This window comes from Mytilus californianus, unplaced genomic scaffold, assembly GCF_021869535.1.
Source record: "Mytilus californianus isolate M0D057914Y unplaced genomic scaffold, xbMytCali1.0.p SCAF_10, whole genome shotgun sequence".
NCBI classification, from domain to species: Eukaryota; Metazoa; Mollusca; class Bivalvia; order Mytilida; family Mytilidae; genus Mytilus; species Mytilus californianus.
In genome coordinates this window covers 40316647-40340610 of record NW_026262582.1, presented here as the reverse complement: position 1 = coordinate 40340610, position 23964 = coordinate 40316647, and the positions used below count along the sequence as shown (strand labels likewise).

Genomic DNA, 23964 nt, shown 5'->3' with positions numbered 1-23964 from the left:
TTTTATGATTTTTATACTTATAGTTTAACAAGCCATTTTTCAAAATCTTATAAAATCTTTGTTATTTTTCATCGTTTTTATAAGAAAAAAAAAGGTTTTAAAGTTAACTGTAGGAATAATCTAGAGAGAATCATTTCCCGCCAAATGTCCAATTGATTATATCTCAAAAACAAGCACACGGATCTGCCATTTTTTTCTACTTTTAATGTTCCGTTATTTATAAAGTATCAATTTATAACAGTCTTTAAATAAGCTTGTTACTTTCAAACAGAGGAGCGAACATCCTTAAGAGAAGGTCTAAAATAATAGCATTCCATGACCGACTACTAGTATTATCACAAGGACACTATAAAAAAGAATGTATACCATGTATCATGTAGCAAACCAACTTTAGAAAATGAAAAAAAAAACACTTTATAAATTGCATACGTCCGAACCGCTTTTCTAGATTTAAGTTCAACAGGAACTCTCAAAGCCAAAATATATTTTCCTTGTAAACTAACATTTAGAGATCAGTATAAGGACTTCATGTGTCTATTTAGTATGTCAACATTTATAATGGCAAAAAGTATAATAAAAATAGGTAATATTTAACAAAGACTATATAAAAAAACGTTGGCCATCAAAACCAAATTAAAAAAATGATAAAAACATTAATAATTTACAATAAAAGACAAAACACTGACCAGTTTTTTTACTTAGGTCAGGCACATGCACATGTGATGGGAATACAGTAGTCTTTCAAATCACAATCCTCATCGTTTTAATCTCGATGTATGTAATAATAAAGAATTACAATAAAAGATAAGTTAGTGATAGTCCGCTAGAGTTGCAATACCAGAATAACATAAACACAAGGGTAAACAAAACAATAATAATCAATTCTGTATTATAGAGTACTTGATTTTACTGAAAGCAAGTTCAAGTACTTAACCTGTTGATATGATATCATACCGTATGAGGGTCTGGATTTTTTTTTTGGGGGGGGGGGGGGGGGGGGGGTGCGGGGAGTCCTTCATTTCTGTATTCTTTTTTAGGCCATTTTTCTTTATTCTTTATACTTTTTTCCCATTATTCTCTATTATTTTAATTTTTTTGGTCCATTTTTCTTTATTCTTTATATTTTTTGCTTATTATTCCCTAGTGTGTAAACCCCCCATCCACACTTTTCTGTATACTTATTTGTTTGTTCTACGGAGTAAATTTTATACAGCCACAGGAAGACATAATCTGATTCCGTATCAAGAAATTATTGTTACTGACTTTCAATGCAGAAAGAAAGAATACATTTCAATCTGATTTCAGAATAAAAATAAGCAAGTTGAAGTTTATAAAAAAAGTAGAAGACGAAAAAATTGAACAATAACAGTATCATTTTAACCGTTACAAAAAGCCAAACAAAAGATGTTAAACCTGTTAGTTTTATTGGTAATAAAAGCGTTCAAAAATGGATGTGAAATACTAAGGTTAATCAAATTCAAGTTGGAATCAACTTTGACAATAAATCTTTATTTTTGTGATAAAATAATAAGCTAAGATAGAGATATAAAAAATTTGTCAAAACTTTTTCTAGCAGCCAAATCTGCTTAAAAGGCCATCTACAGTAAACAAAAAGCTGTGTTATAAGACCATTAATTTTAGGTCCTTCTATGGTGTATTTCATATAAATTAAACCTGTATTAGAATACCACCTGTCTTATGAGACCCCTTTTTGCTCTCTTTTAAGTGGCCTCCTAAAACAGTTTTCACTGTGTTATATTCATTCTACGATACGTGTTGTCACATTGATTTGAGGTGGATAACTTTCATTAGTATAGTTGAAAAAAACCTGATTATGTTTTCCAAATATCTTCTTAAGGGGAAAACCCAACACTTTGACTAAAAATACATTTGACAAATATTTGCTTGGACCTTAAAATGTTAAGAAATTTAAATCGCATACATTACAGGAATAATTGCATTGGATATATAGCAGTTCCACAAACACTTATTTTGTTCATTGAGATTGATTTTTATTCCTGTATGTGTTTTATACACCTTAAATGTCTTGAAATAAAACAGTTATTTAACTAAAATTAAGTCAGAACCGTGTATTTACATAACTCCTGACAGTTCAGATCCATTTAAGTTTTTCATAAAGTCTATTATTATTGTTAAATAAAAGGCAACAGCAGTATACCGGTGTTCAAAGGTCATAAATCGATTGAGAGAAAACAAATCCGGGTTACAAACTGAAACTGAGGGAAACACATCAACTATAAGAGGAAAACAACGAAACAACAGAAACACTGAAGTGAACAAAAACAATGCCGCTAACATACATAGAAACGAACTATTTGATAACATATTCCTGACTTGCTACAGGACATTTTAAGAAAAAATTGTGGGTTGAACCTGGTTTAATGGCTAGCCAAACCTCCCGCTTTATGACAATGTTAAAAAATATCGCAGAAATGACAACACTACGTGACAGAAATACAGCACAAACTCACGCAAGAACATTCATCACAGAGAAACGTACAAACTAATGATACAATAGTCGACACAACATGCAAACTGTAGAACATATTTCATCAATGACAAACACCACAGGGTATAAAAAACAGTAACTATATACGAATTTTGTGTACATTAAAGAAAAATGTAAAAAAAACTGAAATTAAAAAACAACTTAGGAATATAACAGTTGTTTCCACGCGTTCCGTTTGTTGATAACGTTTAGTTTTGTTAATTTTTATGGACTTCCCCTTTTTGAATTTACCTTGGAGTTCTGCATTTTTGTTACTTTTAACTTTTTGATAAAAAAAATCTTATTTAGACTTCACACAGGTGTAATTTAAAAACGGTCATTTATTTTGTTGTTGATATTTTTACAAGTAGAAGCAGGAAATTGTATTGAAAGAATGAAAAAGCAATACCACAGCAGTGACAACTACTGTTTAGATACGGTAAAAACTGATGTATAAATGCAATGACGACTTTACACGACTCTGATTAGTAGTTATCTACTGTGTCTCGTAGAACAGCAAAGCATACCGAATCACACAACTCTCCGGGACTTCAAACGATGACCTGGCTTAAAAACTCTCTTGAAGTAGCATACAGTGATACCAAGCCAATCTACTACGATCATTTAAACTTCATGAAAGGTCGGTTTGATAACACACGGAACAAAATATGGACGATACTGTTTTTAGGTTCAATTGGGTTTAACTCTTTCATACTTTGTTTTTATTTTCTTTTCTATACATTTAATTAAATAAAGCTGAGGGGTTGTTTACACAACTACATGAACAGGGACCCGACTTAATTTCAATTGAGATGAAGCCGTCATGATTCATTGATAGTCAAGTATACATACTTGGCTCGCGGTGTTGTTATGACACGAAAATTTATATGTTTAATCACAAAAAATAACCAATAAATAACGAAAGTATGAAGCACGTTCCTGACTTTTGGATTCAACTCCATGTCTAAGTTTTCAGATCATCTAGTGGAATACTGCCAGTAGACACAGAGTTATTGAGTTTAATAGTATTTTGATCTTACATGTTGTATGTGGCATCTTCCTCTAATCATAAATTAGAATCTGATAATTTGAAAGTGTTATTTATAAATTTAATTAAGGATAAAATGATAATTTTAGCTGTGTGTGCTATGTGTATTGGTTTTTGTTGGAACACAACTGAATTTTGAAAACAAGATTTCAGGTAGAAAGAAAAGGGTTATAAAATATTCTTAATCATGATTGATAAATGTAAAATAAAAGGACTTACAACTCCCCTAAAAAGAAAAAGGCAAAACAAAGATTCCAAAGGGCCAACACAAAGTCACAAGTACAAGACAAACAGACAATATACCATGTCTAAAAATAAAAAGAACAAACCGTCTACACGCTATACAGAAAATAAACGGCTGAACAAACAAAAGCCCACCAAGCCAAGTAGGGGCATCGTATGTTTTCCCAAAGGATCAGCTGATCCTGTTCCACTAGTGACACCCAGTAACGTACCTTTCATAAAGAAGGATACATTTGCTGTGCGAAATGGCAAACGTTTTCAGTTTTTTAGTTTTGAAATCCATCTCAAGTTTTGAGAGGTTTCATCCTTTAAAAATTTTAGTATAATTTCCGAATGACAGAATGTACTCTCGGGACTAAATGATTTGCGTTCAACTGTGAAGCATGAACTCCATGTACGAAATTGTCCAGGTATTCCTCTGACTAAAAGTATGAACATGCTAGGTACTAGTATACGAATATTACATATACGTACATATTAACTGTGTCAATAGACTGAACAGTATAAGACAAATAGAACGAGATGCATTTGTCTGTATTTTTGTTGTTAATTCTGTTACATATATTTGGTATTTTAAAAAGACATATGAATAAAACATCTCGTCATCTGGTACACAGTTAAACCTGTTATCAAGATCGCTCCTTTAAAGTGAAAACCTGTATTGTCGGGTGACCCGCTTTATTTCTTGCTGTCGTGAAACCTATGCATTTTGAACCTCGATTCAAAAGTCACTTGTGTTATAAGGTCATTTTTTTTCTAGTCTAAAGGGTGAACTTTATATAAAAAGTTTGACTGTATTTTGAAATATTGATCATCGGTATACTGCTTTTTTGTGTGGATATGATTTTTTTTTTGGATCATATATGAACTGCTCTGTGTTAATTCATTTAAACATCTTCTGCATTTGACATGTAGTGTGTCATGTTTTATTCGGCAGTGTATCATATATAACGATTGCCATTATTAGTATTATTACGATAAGCATTCCCTGCATGTTAGTACAATCTTGTTTCCAACTTGTTTGATATCTTTTTGAAATGTTGAAAATTTTATTATTAAAACGATATTTAGTAATACCTCTCTCTCTCTCTCGGGATTTGTGCAGATAGCTTTTTCAAAGTGTATCAATTTTTTAATCTGTTTAATATTTGCAACAAGTAACAGCAAAATTTTAGTAAAATATGAAAAAACGAAAGGAATTACACCGCAAAGTTAAAACTAAAATGTTCATCTGAACAAATGAATGAGATATCAAAAAAATAGAAATACGTCTTACTAAGAGTCAATGAATTATTTATACAAATTAATAGTGATAATATTAAGACGTTTGTGTTGAAAATTTGATTAAATTCATTCGCTATCAGTAAAATTATTTGTGTAAATGGATAATACCATCAGGCTTGTCAGGTTTAGAAACATTTCTTCTTTATTTTAACACTTTACATGAAATGTGGGTATATTTTCACATCCTTTATATTCACCCCTTGATTTTGGTGGGGTTCTTTTGTCAATGAGTAATTTTGTCTCTCTGTTTTTCTTTAGTTCATTGTCAATTTGTTTTGGTTTTATGAGTTTGAATATCCCTTTGGTATCTTTCGCCTCTCTTTCATGGTAGTGTAAATGAATGAATAAGACTTTGGATATAGTGTCAATGAGATATCAATCAAACGATACCTAGAGGGCAATTTAGCGTCTTGAACAATTGATAGGTGTCTATACAATATACATTTTATAAAGCTCTAAATCGTCCTTCGTCTATAAAAGTTGTAAATATATATATGTGTTATCTGTGAGATTTGTACACACAACTTTAATTTATTAATAACAAAAATCTGATAAATGATAAACAATTATGTGTTTTTGACTTTTTATTTCATTCAATAGTACTATTTGTATTTAATATGAATACTAAGGAATAATAAAATGCTTGCAAAATTGTTTTTTAAACAAATTCCATAACTTTGATATTTCGATATAAAAAAAATCTTTACGAATATTGGAAATTATGCCATTAAATGCACGAATGTTAGCAAGTGAACCCTTTCCAATAAAGTGTAAAGTATCACCATTAATTTATAGGCGTTTTGAATATAAATGCAAATTGGAATCTCATGCTTTTGATGACCTCATGTGCCGCCTGAGATCTTTTACTATAAAGTCGTCTGAGGTAGTAGATTCTGTTCTCCGACTTTCTCGAAATATTTTCTATTTCATTTGTAGGTGCATAACAAAGCAATTAATTAAATTGTTTTGTTTTTTCAGAGTATAGTACTTACTTAGAATTAAGGATCGTCTAAGAAAGAATGACGTAGCATGATTTTCCAATTTATTTTATCTTGATCAGATCTTTGAATAATCATTATACATTTTTCAATATCAATATTATATATTAAATGATAATAGGGTTATTTCTAAACAACAGGATGGCAGATTCTTTGGTATCATTAACCTTGTTTGAATAATCAGACAATGTTTGTCATTAAACATCTATTATCTTTTTGGAAAATATATTTTCGAATATTTGAAGAAAAAAATCTCCTTGTTATTAAGTATCACAGATCATTCGGGCCAAAAAAAATATTGTCTATCATAATAATTGATTGATATTTTAAACATCCTGTGACGAAATTAATTGTTTGCTGAGGACAATTACATGTTAATGTAGGAATGTAGAATGCACTCTGGTATGTACAATACCGACACATAAGCTAAAGGCAACAGTAGTTTAGATTTGATGTATTTGAACTGTTGGACTCGCATGAACTCCTAAAGGAATAAGACAGAATAAGTGTCATCTGAACTGAAAATGGATTGACAAGTTTTGATCATCGATAAAAAGTAAAATAACAAAAATACTGAACCCCAATGAAAATTCAAAACGGAAAGTCCTTTATCAAATGGCAAAATCAAAAGCTCAAACACATCAAACGAATGGAAAACAACTGTCATATTCCTGACTTGTTACAGGCATTTCTTCATGTAGAAAATGGTAGATTAAACCAGGTTTAATAGCTGCTAAACCTCTCAATAAGCTAGAGGCAACAATAGTTTAGCTATATTTTAATATTAAAATCCCATTACGAAGACACAAATCAAGGTAACATGTACAAACTGTTAGAATTGTGTGAAGGAATAAGTCAGGGTTAGAGTCACCTGAATTGAAAATGGATTGACAAGTTTTGATCATCGATAAACCAATTTTCCTTATACAAAAATGAGGAGATGTGGTATGATTGCCAATGAGACTAGTATCCACTCAAGTTCAAATGAAGTGGATGTAAGCAATTATAGGCAGCCGTACGAACTTCAACAATGAGAAAAACCCATACCGTATATGTTTACTATTCTGTCAAATTATATTTCATCGCATATATCGTTCAGCTTACTTTTTGTAATTCAACCTACAACAAATGTTAAAATAAGCAATTTTTTTTGGAATTAAACGATTTAAAGATTTGAAGAAATAAAACAATTTGGTGTCCGATATATCTTATCATTAAAATCCTATTTTGGGAACAAATATTCAAGACTTGATAAAATTCTTTGTTGTATAATTTCGCTTATAATGTTTTAAATCCATCTCGACTTTAAGTCTGCAAACTTTCGTTCTAATAAACCATAAATTGCTTATTTCAAATATCACACTATGTGGTTCAAAGTAAAGACGTTTATTTAATATGTTTTATAACCATTTACAAGTTTTTAAAACGGTTTTAGGCACACAGTGCTAGACTTTATGCCCTGGTGAGAAAAAAGACACAACACAAATATAATAAGTAGGATTTAGTTGACGTGCAATATGCATATTTTCATATTACCGTCTGAATGTATGACATCAAAAGCCTAAAGCAAATAAAGATAGATTGTATCCAACTATTGACACGTATATCTATATCTACTCAATATTTGTCATGATAAGTATAAATAAAAAGATAAGTCAATGAGAGAGCAACCCAATCAGACGAAGAAACTCACAAAAATGACATTTAAAGGTAAATTACTGTCTTGGTCAAAGCAAAAAATGACTTAATCATATGTAAAGCGCTTGATTGCTTCTGAGAATAAATAGCTCGTGTCAAAGACAACCATAAAATGCCAAAACGTACCCTAAACCCCTGAGCACAAATACTAGCAAATGTGAGCCTGAAACGGCCATTTTAAACTAAACATCATTTAAAAAGTTTTAACATAAAAACGTTTAGTCTTGTTTAGAGATTAAATTAATTTTAAGATATATACTTGTTGTAAATTCAGTACTGTTCAAATATTTGGCTGGTAGTCAATTGAGTACCATTCAGTAGCTTTCCAGACAATTTTGTAAAATATATAGTTTTGTATAGGTAAATGATAACTACTTAACAGTCTGAACATAGACTGATCAGATCTTAATTGACTTTCAATCTCGATCTAAATCATAGTCGCATTCATAATCATACAAAAAACAATATGTTGGTTTTCAATTACCATTTCAAGGAGAATAACTTGATTTCCCAGTTAATGAACAGACAATATTTTCCGCTGTTCAATCTTTGAAATAAATTTGATAAAACAATTTATCTTTTCTTTTAAATAAATGAAAAAAATTTGTTTAAAGCAAAAAACAAAATAACCATTACTTAAAAGATTCGGTATATCTTCCGGTAAAGGTTCATGAATATTCATATTACCCTAGGTGTGTGATATGAAGAGTCTACTGCTTTTAGAAATACTATAAACAGTTATTTGTTACTCATTTATGTATGTTCTGTGTTTTGTTATTGTTCTTACGATGTGTACATGTGTATTGTTAAACAAGAACAAATTTCTTGTTTATGTTATAAATCTTTATCTTTTTATATCTTTTATATCTCTAAGTATGAAAAGTTAGAAAATACTGTTGCAATTGCAAGTAGCTTTAGAACACTATCAACTATAATCGTATAATACAAAAATGATATTTCCTTAACGCCCAGTGACAGATGTTTTATAAAAATGCTGGACGAGAACATATTAACATTTAATCTAATATATTGGTTCTACAAAGGGGTTAGCCGGGATAAAGGGTAGATATTTGGATTGCCACTGAAAAAGGGTATGTTTGGGTATGTAATTTATGACCACCTACGGACCCCCAAAATAGTTACCAGTGTTATTAAAGTGCAAAAGAACCGGATTTGAAGACCCAATATACACCCTTAACGGCGCCGCATCAACATGGGATTACTGTCTGGCCAAAAAGTCCTAAGCTTGTACAAAATTGTGATGGCTTATCAGTGGGCTACACATGCAGCTCCATCATACAATTTTGAACACCTTCGTATATTTTATTTGCAACGTTCATATATGTTTATATTTGATCAAACACGAGTTGTATTGCAGTGTAAATAGTGTCTAAAATTGTTTGTGGTTATGAAACAAATCAAAATTGAAGACGTTACAACAACAGCCCTTTTACCACTTTCCAATATCGAATGCCATTTAAATTTTATAGGAATGACATGATAAAAAAGATGATTACTGGTCTAAATCGAAATAACTCAGAGCAAATGGAAAAAGAGAATTTTTGTAGACGGAATAAACATTTCCTACTATACATACAGATGGGTGCCTTCATAACACGAACAAACGTTAACTTTGAACAGACATTTTGGCTGCTTTCTAGTTAACTTAATATATTTGGAGCAGACAGTCAAGTTCGCTTTGTCTTTGACAGACCAGACTGATGCTTTCTTTTTATAACTGCTTCATTCTGTTCACATGTTGTCACAGGTAACGACTGCACACATCTGTATATCGATGGCCGTGCGAATTTAACGGTCAGTTAATGTAGTATCAAATTTAGAAACATGAGCTTCAAAATAAATCATTACAATTAGGAATTACAATTGCTTATCAATACAATTATAATTATCACCATCTACCGCTGCTGGTTGACTATCAGCCCCCGAGGGTATCATCCGTTCAGTAGTCAATACTTCGTAACTGACATGATTTATAACAACCCTCTCATAAATTGTTCGTTTTTAATTTATAAATTTTTAAGAAACTAAGGTTTTAACTCTGTCAGACAAAATTGACCTTAGATGGATTTAGCTATTATTTTGAAGTCCTTTTTGGTATAGCTCTTCAACCTTTTCGGTTCCTATACATTCTTGGCTTTTAAATATTCGGTTTTGAACGTTCCTGATGAAGGTAAATCCAGAAAGGCGGACGTTTGAGGTTTATAAAATGTAGTTTTTATTTTTATTGCTAGAATATTACATGTAACTTATTAGAACGGTATATTTTTGGAAGCAGTGGTATCGGCCTGATTTCACCAGAATATTTTAAGTGTTTAAAAAACAAAGAAAAAATACAAAAATGTATCATTGGGCGTTTTGTTTGGAATTTATGTCAATGATAAATAGATGTATAATGTCATGTTTTTTAAGCAACTCTGTAATGTATTTTGGAATAAATCTACCATTGGTAAGGAAGAAAATGTATTATTGATAAAATAGCTACAGATAAGAATGTTTCAAAGATTAAGTTTCCGGGCGATCATTATATCAAAATTTGGCGATATGACAGTGTAGAATAATATATGATTTCATTGTCAAAAGATTAAATACTTTCATTGATACAGATAAAAAGGAGATGCGGGGTAAGAGACAGTTACCCAAACAAATAACCAAAGACATCGAAAGGTCAACATACATACTTAAACAATAGACAGGTATCTATCTATACAATATATATCACGCTCTTAATCGTCGACGATTCCGAATATGTAAAAGTGGTCAATAAATTAAACAGAAACCATGAAAGACTGGTAATCAACACCAACCTCTCAAAATAATAATCAAACTCACTAAGATATAACAAAAAGACAACCCCTGACGAGGCTCCTGGCGAAGGTCCTGAATTAAAACAGACGCATGCATGTGTTTCGGGGTAAGATAATTTTCTGACATCTTATACAATTTTCTGTTTAATGATTTATATGGTGTTGCTGTTTAGTGTTCTACAATGTATGGAGTGATATGTCCACTGTTGTTTTGACAGAGTTGGTTTTTCTCCAACTTACTTTTTCCATTCTACATTAGTTTCGGATTCCAAACTTGAAATTGAAGTTAAAACAAGTCACATTAAAAGCACAAACTACAACATATTTTTTTTAACAACGGAACCTCATTCTTATTTATATGAAATCTAGAAGATACCACATTTTTACATGCAATCCAAATTATGAATTATTATGTTATCATATGTTTGAACTGCTACTCTTGATGGTGCACTTTCAGACTCTTGCCTAGTAGGCAGTGCGTATGTACCGCGTTATTTAACAGAAACATATTAGTTGCAAATGTTCTTTTCATTATTTAATTGTACAACATCTAATGTTGCAAAATTGACGTAAGAAAGGTTCGGCTGTTCATCCTATGTTTTTACACAACAAAAGGGTAAGAGTGGTATAAGATACAAAGGGCTGTCAAACCAAGAACACCATTGTCACAGGAACATACAACGAAAATACAAGCATAACAGTCCACAAAGCATAACAATCTGAAAGGAACAACGTGAATTCCATCATAAACTAAAGATTGAAGAAAAGTAACCCTAACATAAACAAAGGGATAACTCAGGTGCTAATGAAAGGTAACCAGTTTATTATTTGGTTTCCCGAACAGTTGTACCCGAAGCTTCGTGCTGTGCGCACTTCATTTATAATCTATATAACTAAAACAAGTATTTTATAGGATCACAAAACCGGACATCGTAAATTGTCAGCTTCACTTTTCTGTGACTTGACACTCCCTTATTGTTGTATTATATAAAATCACAAAACTGGACAATATAAATTGTCAGCTTTACTTGTCTATGACTTGATAAATACTTAATTGTTGTATTATATAGGATTATAAAACTGGACAGTATGAATTGTCAGCTTCACTTTTCTGTGCCTTGTTACTACCTTATTGATGTATTATATAGGAGCACAAAACTGGACATTATAAATTGTCAGCTTCCCTTTTCTGTGACTTGACAACACCTTATTGCTGTATTATATAGGATCACAAAACTGGACAGTATAAATTGTCAGCTTCACTTTTGTATGAGATGACAATATCTTATTGTTGTATTAAATAGGTTGAAAAAACCGGACAGTATAAATTGTCAGCTTCCCTTTTCTATGACTTGACAGTACCTTATTGTTGTATAATATAGAATCACAAAACTGGACAGTATAAATTGTCAGCTTCCTTTTCTGTTACTTGACAATACCTTATTGTTGTATTGTATAGGATCACAAAACTGGACAGTATAAACAGTCAGCTTTGCTTTTATATGACTTGACAAATCCTTATCTGTTATTATAAAGGATAAAAAAAACTGGACAGTATAAATTGTAAGCTCCCTTTTCTGTGACTTAACAAAACCTTATAGGTGTGTTATATAGGATCACAAAACCGGACAGTATAAATTGTCAGATTCACTTTTCTATGACTCGACACTCCCTTATTGTTGTATAATATATAGAATCACAAACTGTACAGTATAAATTGTCCCCTTCATTTTTCTATGAGTTGACACTCTCGTATTGTTGTATAATATAGAACCACAAAACTGGACAGTATAAATTGTCAGCTTCACTTTTCTCTGTCTTGACAATACCTTAGTGTTGTATTATATAAGATTACAAAACTGGACATTATAAATTGTCAGCTTCACTTTTCTCTGACTTGACAATACCTTAGTGTTGTATTATATACGATAACAAAACTGGACAGCATAAATTGTCAGCTTCACTTTTCTCTGATTTGACAATACCTTAGTGTTGTATTATATGAGATAACAAAACTGGACAGCATAAATTGTCAGCTTCACTTTTCTCTGACTTGACAATACCTTAGTGTTGTATTATATAAGATAACAAAACTGGACAGCATAAATTGTCAGCTTCACTTTTCTCTGATTTGACAATACCTTAGTGTTGTATTATATGAGATAACAAAACTGGACATCATAAATTGTCAGCTTCTCTTTTCTCTGACTTGACAATACCTTAGTGTTGTATTATATAAGATAACAAAACTGGACAGCATAAATTGTCAGCTTCACTTTCCTATGACTTGACAATACCTTAGTGTTGTATTATATAAGATAACATAACCGGACAGCATAAATTGTCAGCTTCACTTTTCTCTGACTTGACAATACCTTAGTGTTGTATTATATAAGATAACAAAACTGGACAGCATAAATTGTCAGCTTCACTTTTTTCTGACTTGACAATACCTTATTGTTGTATTATATAAGATAACAAAACTGGACAGCATAAATTGTCAGCTTCACTTTCCTATGACTTGACAATACCTTATTGGTCATCATTTAGGATCACAAACCTGGACAGTGTAAATAGACAGCTTAACTTTCATATGACTTGGCAAATCATTATCCGTTATTATATAGAATAATAAAACTGGACAGTATAAATAGTCAGCTTCCCTTTTCTGTGACTTGACAAAACCTTATAGATGTATTATATAGAATAATAAAACTGGACAGTATAAATAGTCAACTTCCCTTTTCTGTGACTTGACACTCCCTTATTGGTGTATTATATAGGATCACAGAACTTGACAGTATAAATTGTCGGCTTCACTTTCCCGTGGCTTGACAGTATCTTATTGTTGTATTATATAGGATCACAAAACTGGACAGTATAAAGTGTCAGCTTTGCTTTTCTGTGATAGACAGTACCTTATTGGTTATTATATAGGATAATAATACTGGACATTATAAATTGTTAGCTGCACCTGTCTATGACTTGACACAACCTTATCATAATAGAAAAGGATATTTGGTATCCATTAATGACATAAAATCAGTACATGCACAGCAAAAAACACACAAAACGCAAAGGAACAACGGTTTTATTGCTATTCTTCATCTCAAAATCACAGTGAAGCCTACAACACGGATTTAAAAAAACTCTCACCTCACTTTAAGTTTGAGACAGTCCCTAGCACTGGATTGAGCGGAATTCTTTGCAAAAATAATTTTGATAAACTGAGTAACATGTAACACAACCTCCCGGTCAAAAAAGAACATACTGGAAAGTAGTATATATTTAAAACAAAATAATTCCTACGCATAGGTGTAAAAATAAAACTATGTAGAATATATTTGAGTAATTAAGGTATCAGATGAAAGGTAAATGACTGGTGATCCTTGTAGAACACATATTGACTGATAATTTTGAATAATACAAAAATGTATGAATGAATCTTAAAATTAAGGGCATATATATGTTTCTCAGATATAAAGTACCTGGATTCGTGTATCCAAATTCCGGTAACCAGTACAGTGGTCTGATGTATGAATATCGGTCTATTGATCCCGCCCCCATAAAATGTTTGGAGGTGAAAAAGTTAACATGGATAGGAATGAGGGCCAAGAATAGCTGGTGTGCCTCTTATTGACATTTTAGTACACTAACAGGCCTAAAATTGAGAGAATGATTTGGCAGACATAAGAGAAGTGGTTATTTTATAGAATAACAAAACTGGACTGTACAAATTTAGCTTCACTTTTCTGTGACTTGACAACACTTTAGTGTTGTATTATGTAGGATCATAATACTGGACAGTGTAAATTGTCAGCTTCCCTTTTCTATGACGTGACGACTCCTTATTGTTGTATTATATAGGATCACAAAAATGGAAGTTATAAATTGTCAGATTCTATTTTCAGTATAAATTGTCAGCTTCGTTTGTCTATGACTTGACAATACCTTAATGCTGTATAATACATGATCACAAAACTGGACAGTATAAATTGTCAGCTCCCCTTTTCTGTGACTTGACAATACCGTATTGTTGTATTTTAAGAATGCACTCTCCTTATTAAATTATTTACATATTTTATTCGAATGTGAAACTAATCTTACCAATCTACCATTAAATTCTGTATTTGTACTCTTACCTGTAATTTTTCAGGCTGAGTGATCTGTGCGGTGAAAGGGATGAATTTGGATTTGTTCCTCGGAAGGATACTTTATGATGCGGTCAAGGAGAAATGATGGGTATTAATATTGTACAATGTAATTACAGTGCACAGGAGTACAATGAGAAAGTACCCGTATGTCATCCACGGAAATGACTGCTCCGTTATTATGTTTTTTTGTAATAATAAAAATGTGGTAAATTAAGGAGATAAAAAATGTGGATCAGACATTCGAAAATATGTGAATTTGGTATTTCCAGATAAAATTGGCATACAGTTGATGTGTTTTGACTGACATAATTGGATTCAAAATAGTCAGACAGCGTTATTAAGTTTTTTGTTTGTATTTCGTAACATTCATGTACAACTTCTCTATGCAAATCAGTTATTATTGGAAAGTACTAAGTCATCCTAGAAGAACACTCATTAAGAGGGCGGAATCTTTCCGGAAATGCGTCGATTTTACAACTGAAATCAATTTCAATGAACGTTTGATAACGTTATTTAAAAAACTAGTGCAAAAATTTTCAAACGGGATTTTTGACCTTAACATGCAAGTACAACGAATATTGGTACTGTTATATTTTTTCTTACTGTTTCCAGCGAATATAATTGGTTTGTGGTGGTAAGTACAGCTAATTTGAATATTCATTACTAATTTGCATATCATTAATAGTAGAAATAAAATTTTGCCTTCGTCCATCTAGCACTTACAAACTGATAACTAACTGGACTATATACTCACACTGTTAACGAAAAAAAAACCGCACCAACTGCCTTAGACTTGACAATGAACAAATGGATAGCTGATAGTTTACAATAGCAACATTGGACTATTTTTTATTTTCAAATTCCCTCGAATTCTGATTACATGAAAAAAAAAAGCGCAACTATTAGCCATTGTGACTTCTTATGGATACTCATTTTTCAGACTACGAAAAATTGTGCTTTTGTTTAAGTTTGTATCGTTTAACTAAAATTAACAATTGAATTTATTAATGAACATCGTAAAAAATATATGATAACTAGACTAATTGCAAAATATAAATATCAACCGCAGACGACATATATCGTGTTTTCATTCTCTATTACTTAAAACAATTGCGTTCATCTTTACACCATTAAAAGTCGCGATTATGAAATCTTCAAACGTAATGTCAAATGTATATTTCATTAAAAAGGTGACTGGGGTTATTTTTTGAAGTATTATGAAAATTATAAAATTCTACCAAAAAGTTAAAATTATGCAAAAATTTATCATTAAGTAGAAATATTTACAAAATGGTTAAACATCAATCAGATTTTATTAAAAGTGTTTTTGAATGATCGTTTAAATCAGATAAAACTAGGCATTTAAATCTTAAATTGTCATACTTTTAATATGCATGAAAAGGGCCGTTACACTTGCTGAACAAAAATGTATTGCTACAATTCACCTATTTCCTATTTTCTGATTGAAATTTATAAATTTCTGAATAATATTTTCAATAAGTTTTGTCTGAAATTATATGAAAATTAAATTTACCTTAAAAAGTTGAATATTTGAGAAAGAATTTTATGCAAAATAACTGCAATACATTATTATCTTCCTCACAATATATTTTATGAAACATTAAAGTTTACAAAACAATTTTTTTATCAAAAAATTTAACTCTTTAGACTGCTTTTTGATTTATAAAGGGGTATACATGTACATTTTATCGAATTCCATGCAAAGATTTCTTTACAATTTTAAGTCTCTTAATCAAAGTAGACATTGCCGGTTTTGATGCTTTCGATGCAAATTTTTGCATGAATCAATTGACATTGGACATTAAGAAAACAGCTTTTAATCAATTTGTTTACATTCTTTTATGAAAGTTCGATTCGATGCAAAGATTGGTACATCACAAACCGTTTAGTTTAATAATGTATGCGGAGCTTTATTACAAAACCTTGAGCTGTAGTCAAATTATCAAAGGTCAACTTAGCCAGATTGACAGACACTGAGTTTCAATCTTTGTACTTTGTAAAGTTTACAATTTATTTCAGCTGAGAATTCAAAATGTAAAATATAAAAAAAATCATGGTCAAGGCCTTAACATTGATTATTATTTCAATACTTAGTCTACATCCAAACATCCGGGAACTTTATATTTTCATCAGCAGCACTATTGACCAAGTGAAATAAAACTAAAGCAGGCCTATGCACACTTATGGAATTGCATGTACCAGGAATGGTCAGAGAAAATGTAGGCAGTCAAAGATGTATAATATACTAATTTGAGTCAACTGCGCGAATAACAAGGCTTTGTATTACTTTTTCTTCCCTCTTTTTTTTATTTCTTTTTTTTATTGGCGTTTTTTTTTTATCTAATACATTTCATCGTAAGCAGAAATATTTGTTTTATATTGTGTATCAGGCGAACACTTCGCAACCATTCAGAAAAATTGATATATGAATGATTTATTAATTATTATCATTTTTATTAAAATTTCCTCTCCTAGCAATAAGAACGCATATACCAAAATGTGTGCGTACGGACTGATTGTTTTGGTTTGTGAAATCAATCAGAAATCAAGCGTTTTAAATTAAAAACATGTATCCCATAATATAGTATCTAAATCAAGCGTCTTGACAGTATTCATCTTAAACCTATGACCTTTTCAGTGACATTATAACACAAGTGTTCGGCTTATGTCCACCCACTTTTTATATCGAGCATACAGTATTTAATGAAAAAAATCTCGTATGTTCTTTAGTCTTTGCCTACTCTGACAACAATCTCTCTCAAAGTAAATGTAAGGATGTTTTCAACTTTGCACACGAATTGACGAAGCAAATTGTTTTCCTCTTCATTAATGCCAGAAAAAAAATTTGGTATACTTTTGTAAATGTGAATGATAAATATATATAATGTATACCATAATTTATTGCTTTAATTGATTTCTTTAAGAAGTTAAATGGTAAATAAACTAAATTCCTTTCTGTAAGTGTTTACATTTATCCATATCGGTACAATGAAAATCAGAAATATCAAATCTTTAAAAGCAAAATGGCGGGTCCGTGATTAAAATGGCGAGTCATTTCCATGGCAATTGAAAGACTATCAGGGAAATATATCTTAGAGTAATATTTACTAATCATGTATATGATCAGTGAATATAGCCTCTTTCTATAGTAGAATAAATTATGCTTCTGACGGAAAATGCATTTTTGGCTAATGAAAATTTTGGGGCTGGCAGTCAAAGATCGTATACATTGTAATGCTATTTTTCATTTTTTTTTTACAGCACTGGGTCTATACCTCTGATGGTGGACTATCAGTCCCCGAGAGTATCATCAGCTCAGTAGTCAGTTCTTTGGTTTATTACAAACTTTTCTAAAATTGTCTGTTTATTAATTTTCAAATTATAAAGAAACTACGGTTTCAACTCCCTCAGGCAAAGTTGACCTTAGATGGATTTGGCTATATTTTTAGGTCCTTTTGGTTATATAGCTCTACAACTGTTTCGGTTCTTATACATCCTTGGCTTTCGAGTATTCGACTTTGAGCGTTCCTGCTGAAGGTAAATCCAGAAAAGCGTTTCGGACGCATGAAGTTTATTACGTGTTGTTTTCATTTTTTTTTGTCAAGGTAGCATTAGGAATACTAGGTATAAGACTGATGAATTTACGTGCTAAAAAATGAAAAGGCATACACTATGGTTAGGTAGGAATTAGATTGATTCCGTACAACTGTTTTTTGTGAATTCAAAAGTGTATCTTTTCCATTTTCTGTCAAAATTAGTAAATGGTGCACATTTTGTCAATCTCTACAAATTGTCAACAAAATAAATTCACTCCTAAATATTAAGAATAGCTTTGAGGATATTAGTGGAGAATTTGGTTCTTATACGGGTCTTTTTCTATAAAAATTAATACACATGCTGAAATTACTAGTCACTGACGTCATGAAGGCGCGCGCAACTAAAGAATTGTCCCATAAGACGAACATAGCCAAAAGTTGTCAATAAAAATGTCTGACACATAATTTGCAGACAGCATTTCTACTTATTGCCCTTTGTAAATATCTGCTTTCAAATATCGAATATTGAAAGAAGCCTTCAAGAATTTTTCAGTTTACTTAGTTCATGCACCTTGAAATTTTGCGTCAATACGCTTGTTCAAAAATGGTAAAAATGTACCAACCTCTTTGATAACTGCAGATACGTCTAAATCTATTAAGAAATCATAACCATTGAAACAAACAGAGTTCTCTAATTTGACAGATTCACCTAAATTTACTTGGTACCACTTGTTTAAGAAGAAAAGAAACGTCTTTAAATCTTTTTATACGTTAACACTTCGTTTGACAAAAGGTGTATTCGATTACAAAACTTTGAAAGTTAAGAAATTTGTTTGAACAATAGATCAATCTAATTGATACCCATTTAAAACTGTAACAGTAGTATTTGTAAACATTCTCACGAGATTAGCTCACTGATAATTAAACGGCACTACGTGGCAATAGCCCTGCCCCTTTGAAGTTGTAAAGAGATGGTATGACCTTAGCTTTATTATATTATGCGTTGATGTAATATACCTGGCTCTAGTTTTATTTCAAATTAAAATGAAATTTTGGAAATTGCTCCTATGACTGTTTTATGAATTGAAAATTTTCAGATTTCACTAGATTCTACAATTAAATGTTTTCAATGAACTGTCATTCAGTGCAAAATTGTTCATTCAAAATATATGTTAACCTAACAAAAATGGACCCTTAAATTCGTATGATGTTTCAAGTCTAGTAACCTTTTCATAAATACATGTTCTTAAAATTTCACAATTAAGGATAGATAGACGGTTAAATGAATATAAACGTGTATACGATAAACGGAAAAACTAAATGTGAAACAAATATATCTTATTCACTTAATTTTAATCTTTTCCATATTTTCGAAACTGTTTAAATTTGTAATAAATTAAAAGAAAAAACCTTAAGTTATGCTCCCTTTTTAATTTAATTGTGGTTTTTAATATGGAAATTTAATATAAAATGCAATTTTAACATGATACTAAATTACCCACAGTAATATACATTATTTGTGATACAGAATTCAATAAATTATATTCTCATAACCGCACCTAATATCGAACTGATAAAAATATACATTACAAAGGGCATACCAATCTAAATTTTTGTGTCTAAACTTATTGAGATTTGCTTTTAATTTAAACAAGTATGTTATTTAAAGTTCATTTTCTTTGTCAAACAGGTTCGGTTATACATTGAAGAACACTCTGCTCAAGTCTGTGGCATTTTAGTACATCAATTGATACAAAATACCAGTATAGCGTTTTTGTATATATGGGAAACTCGCAAATTGAGGTTATCTCTGTTAAATCACTTGTAGTAGGTGTTGGGATTTATAAATCAGGCCGTTAGTTTTCTGCATTGAATTGTCATACAGGGATCTTTTATATCTTACTATTATTAATGAGTTTTGCTCATTGTTGAAGGCCGTACGATGACTTTTAACTGTTTACATCTTTTTCATTTGGTCTTGATAGTTGATATAGATGTCTCATTCTCAATCATATCATATATTTTTAGATACAGAGTTGCGAGTTAGAACGACATTCAATAACACGGCCGCCATAGGTAGTTGGTAGATCATTAAAGCGTCTTGGTGATTCAGATTACTCTACAACGTGTTTTAATTCATCTTTTATTACAAATTTACATATGATATAAAAATAAGAAGATGTGGTATGATTGCCAATGAGACAACTCTCCACAAGAGACCAAATGACACAGAAATTAACAACTATAGGTCACCGTACGGCATTCAACAATGAGTAATACTCATACCGCATAGTCCGCTATAAAAAAAACCGAAATGACAAATGTAAAACAATTCAAACGAGAAAACTAACGGCCTGATTAATGTACAAAACAATGAACGAAAAACAAATATGATATACAGCAACAAACGATAACCATTGAATTACAGGCTCCTGACTTTGGACAGGCACATACAGAATGTGGCGGGGCTAAGCATTTTAGCGGGCGCCAAACCCTCCCCCTAACCTGCGACGGTGGTGTAACAGTACAACATATGAACAAACAAAAAATTAAATGGAAAACACAATCGAAAAAAGAAATATTAAATTTGTCAACTACATCAGACAATTTCTACAGCTGAAAACTCAAAAGATTGTCTGCTTTGTATATCGAGTTCTGATGTCAAATGTTAAACAATATTTCTTAATACGTTTTTTTGTGGAGTAAACCCTCGGTAAAAGTCAAATCATGGTGTTGATTCACATTATCTGTAAACTAGGCATCTAGGTGCAATTACTCAAAAGGTACCTTGAAAGATCGATATACTGTCAATATTTTTCAGCGGTCGTAAACAATTGAAAATACACATTGTCTGGTATTCAAGGAATTAATAACATGTGCAGGAGCTTCATTAACGAACACAATAAAACAATTTGGTTTGTACTCAATAACAGGCAAGTTTTGTTATATATACGTGTAGTAAATACATGTATCAATATGGTTAATGCCCAGTGTCAAATTAATTAATATTTGGGACGAAAACAAAAGTCAAGATAATGCGATATGAATATGAACTCTGCTTCGAAACCCTAAAAATAATTGGAATCAAAAAACGAAATAGGAGTTGCACAATGTCATTGTATTAAAAAGATTCTGAGAAAGTTTCATAAAATTATGAGTAGATGTTTAGGAGGAGACCTGGATTTAGATATGACAAAGTCAATATCTATGTCATTCAAAAGTAAACCTAAAACTTATTCCTATGCAAAAAAAAAATAGATTATGCAAGAAAGTATATTAAGTGAGTAAAATCATGCGAGGGCTTTGTAGAATTTTGTAAAGCGAATCAGGAGCAGTTGCGAATACAAAAGTTAGACAGAAGGACGAACAAACGAACGAACGAACGGACTGACGGACGGACTCCCCCGTCACTATATAATACCCAATTTAGAACGAGAGAAAAATTCTCCAATGGAAAACTTATTCATAACACCGCGGTTAAATATCTAAAGACAAACAAACAATTTTACACTTAACATTTCACAGAAAAACAAGATTGAGAATCATAAACCTCACTTTGAAAAATACACTCAGTTGCATGATAAACTTCAAAGTTTCTAATGGTGCTTCCAAAATCCTTACTAGTAAAGAAAGATCTTTTAACGAATTAGTAGAGCTGAGCTGCACGGATTTGAACATATATATGATGTAAACTAATTACCAATATGTTTCGGGTTTTGCCTCATTATAATTAAGATGATAATACATTATCAAATGATTTCAAAAGTCGTTCAACTGAGTAAAGGTATACATACATTAAGCATGACTTTAAATAATCTATGGATTGGTCCGTAGAGATATACCCATTTTTGATTGGTTGAATTTTGAGGCTGAGTATGATAATTGTACTCGCAATTTTTATGACCGCAGAACCAAATGTTCCTGCATATCATACATTTTGCAGAATAAAAAAACGTATTATCAGTATCAGTCTTATTTCCGAACGGAAATGTGCCAAGCGGCCATTTTAAAACAATATCAAGATGCTAGCCTGTAACTTCGTTCGTCCGGTAAATCTTTAAATTCAAAGTTACGGTTACGAAATGAACCGGTAAACCGGACGAACGAATTTCCGGAATGGCGGGTAAGATGTTCATGTCGGTTCCTCAATTTCGACAGCCGAGATTCATCATTTGTTTATAAACCTGCAGTTTAGTCGGAATCGTGGGTGGGTGCTTGTAAACTCTTATGTTAACATAAACATTGTACATGTTTAAAATTGTGTTTGAAAAATAAAAATTATGAAGTATCTAATTCTTTGAAATAGGTGGGTGGTCAAATAAAAAAAAAGGAAATTTCCACTCCTAAAATGCGGTTATGCAGAGGCTCCAACAAAAATTTGCACTAAGTTTTCATGAAAATTTATGTAATATTTTAATTCTTCATGCCACAAGGAAAACAATATAAGATCGCACATAATAACAAATAATTCCACCTACGCATTTTAATGTTTATATAATTTGATATTTATCTGTTTGCCGCAGGAATATTTCGAGAGAAAAAAACGTAACCAAGGGTCGCAACGAGAAGAAAAAATGAAATAATGAATTAAAGGAAAAGTTTATTAGGTTTGAAACTATTTACATCATTGCTTTCGATTAAAGGAAAGAAAAGTCTTTAAGCAAAAATCTTTACTTGCGTGTTACAATAGTCACTTCAGAAATCCCATTCCTATTCAACTGTCTTTGTTTTCTCCAGCTCGTGGTTAGATGTGCGACTTGATCAAATAAAAAAACTGAACAATTGATATTTTCTGATTAACCAACAAGCACGCGACGTTTGAAGTATGAGAAAAGTCTTATAAGATCGAACTCAGAATAATGCTCTAACCAAGTAATATGTCCTCTTCTTGTGGTTACGGGTGAGTTAGAATGATAAAAATCCGAACATGTGTGTATGCCCAGTAAACACAAGGTATAATCCAATCTTATCAACATGTTGTTGGCCTGAATATTCTTGTATATTTGCCACTGGACGTTAAACCTTAAACAAAATCATACTGTCCTCCTTATTTTCGATTTGACAAGAACTATCATTCTTGAGACCGATACTTTTAAGACAACATCTTTCGAATGATATAGTTATTAATTTGTTCGTATTGAAGTTACGAATTCAATTTGGAATAGGAATTTTGGCGTACGTAAATTGTTTTTAATGATATAAAATAAAAAGGTGGATTAAATATAGTTATTTCTGTAAATAATTTATTTGCAAAACTATCCTAGAGGAGACATTCTTGACTTGGAAATAAAAAAACTTTGATTAAGAAAACATATGATCGGAGCGCAATTTCATAGCAAAAATCACCCAAATAAATATCGGCCTACCTAAAACATTTTACAGAAAAAGAAAGCCTACTATGATATGTACAGTTGATGTCACTTGTTTGCTATCTGTTATATTTGTTTTTCGTTTCGTGTTTGATCATAAATAAGGCTTTTATGTCTATTCGTTTGGATTCTTTCACATTTTTGTCATGCCGGTGCCTTTTATAGCTGACTGAACGATTGCGGTTTTTCTCATCGTTGAAAATGAACTCAGTTGAATATATATATTGCAAGTTAATGTAATGCTTCCCACTTATTTTTGGCGGTTTAATCGACTCTTAA

General features: G+C 31.3%; 1 protein-coding gene and 1 long non-coding RNA gene across 3 annotated transcripts in view; one reads left to right on the top strand and one right to left on the bottom strand.

The window, feature by feature from the left end:
- The window catches only part of LOC127718113 (protein Wnt-6-like), an 85296-nt gene that overhangs the window by 42521 nt on the left and 18811 nt on the right, over nucleotides 1-23964 (top strand). For both annotated transcript variants that reach the window (XM_052224056.1, XM_052224057.1), the window contains exon 2: nucleotides 14762-15393. In XM_052224056.1, coding sequence (XP_052080016.1) covers nucleotides 15128-15393 — 266 coding nt within the window. In that variant the 5' untranslated portion in view covers nucleotides 14762-15127. The remainder of the gene's footprint in view (nucleotides 1-14761; nucleotides 15394-23964) is intronic.
- LOC127718114 (uncharacterized) overlaps nucleotides 1-23964 on the bottom strand; it is a 49222-nt gene that overhangs the window by 15607 nt on the left and 9651 nt on the right. The window lies entirely within an intron of this gene.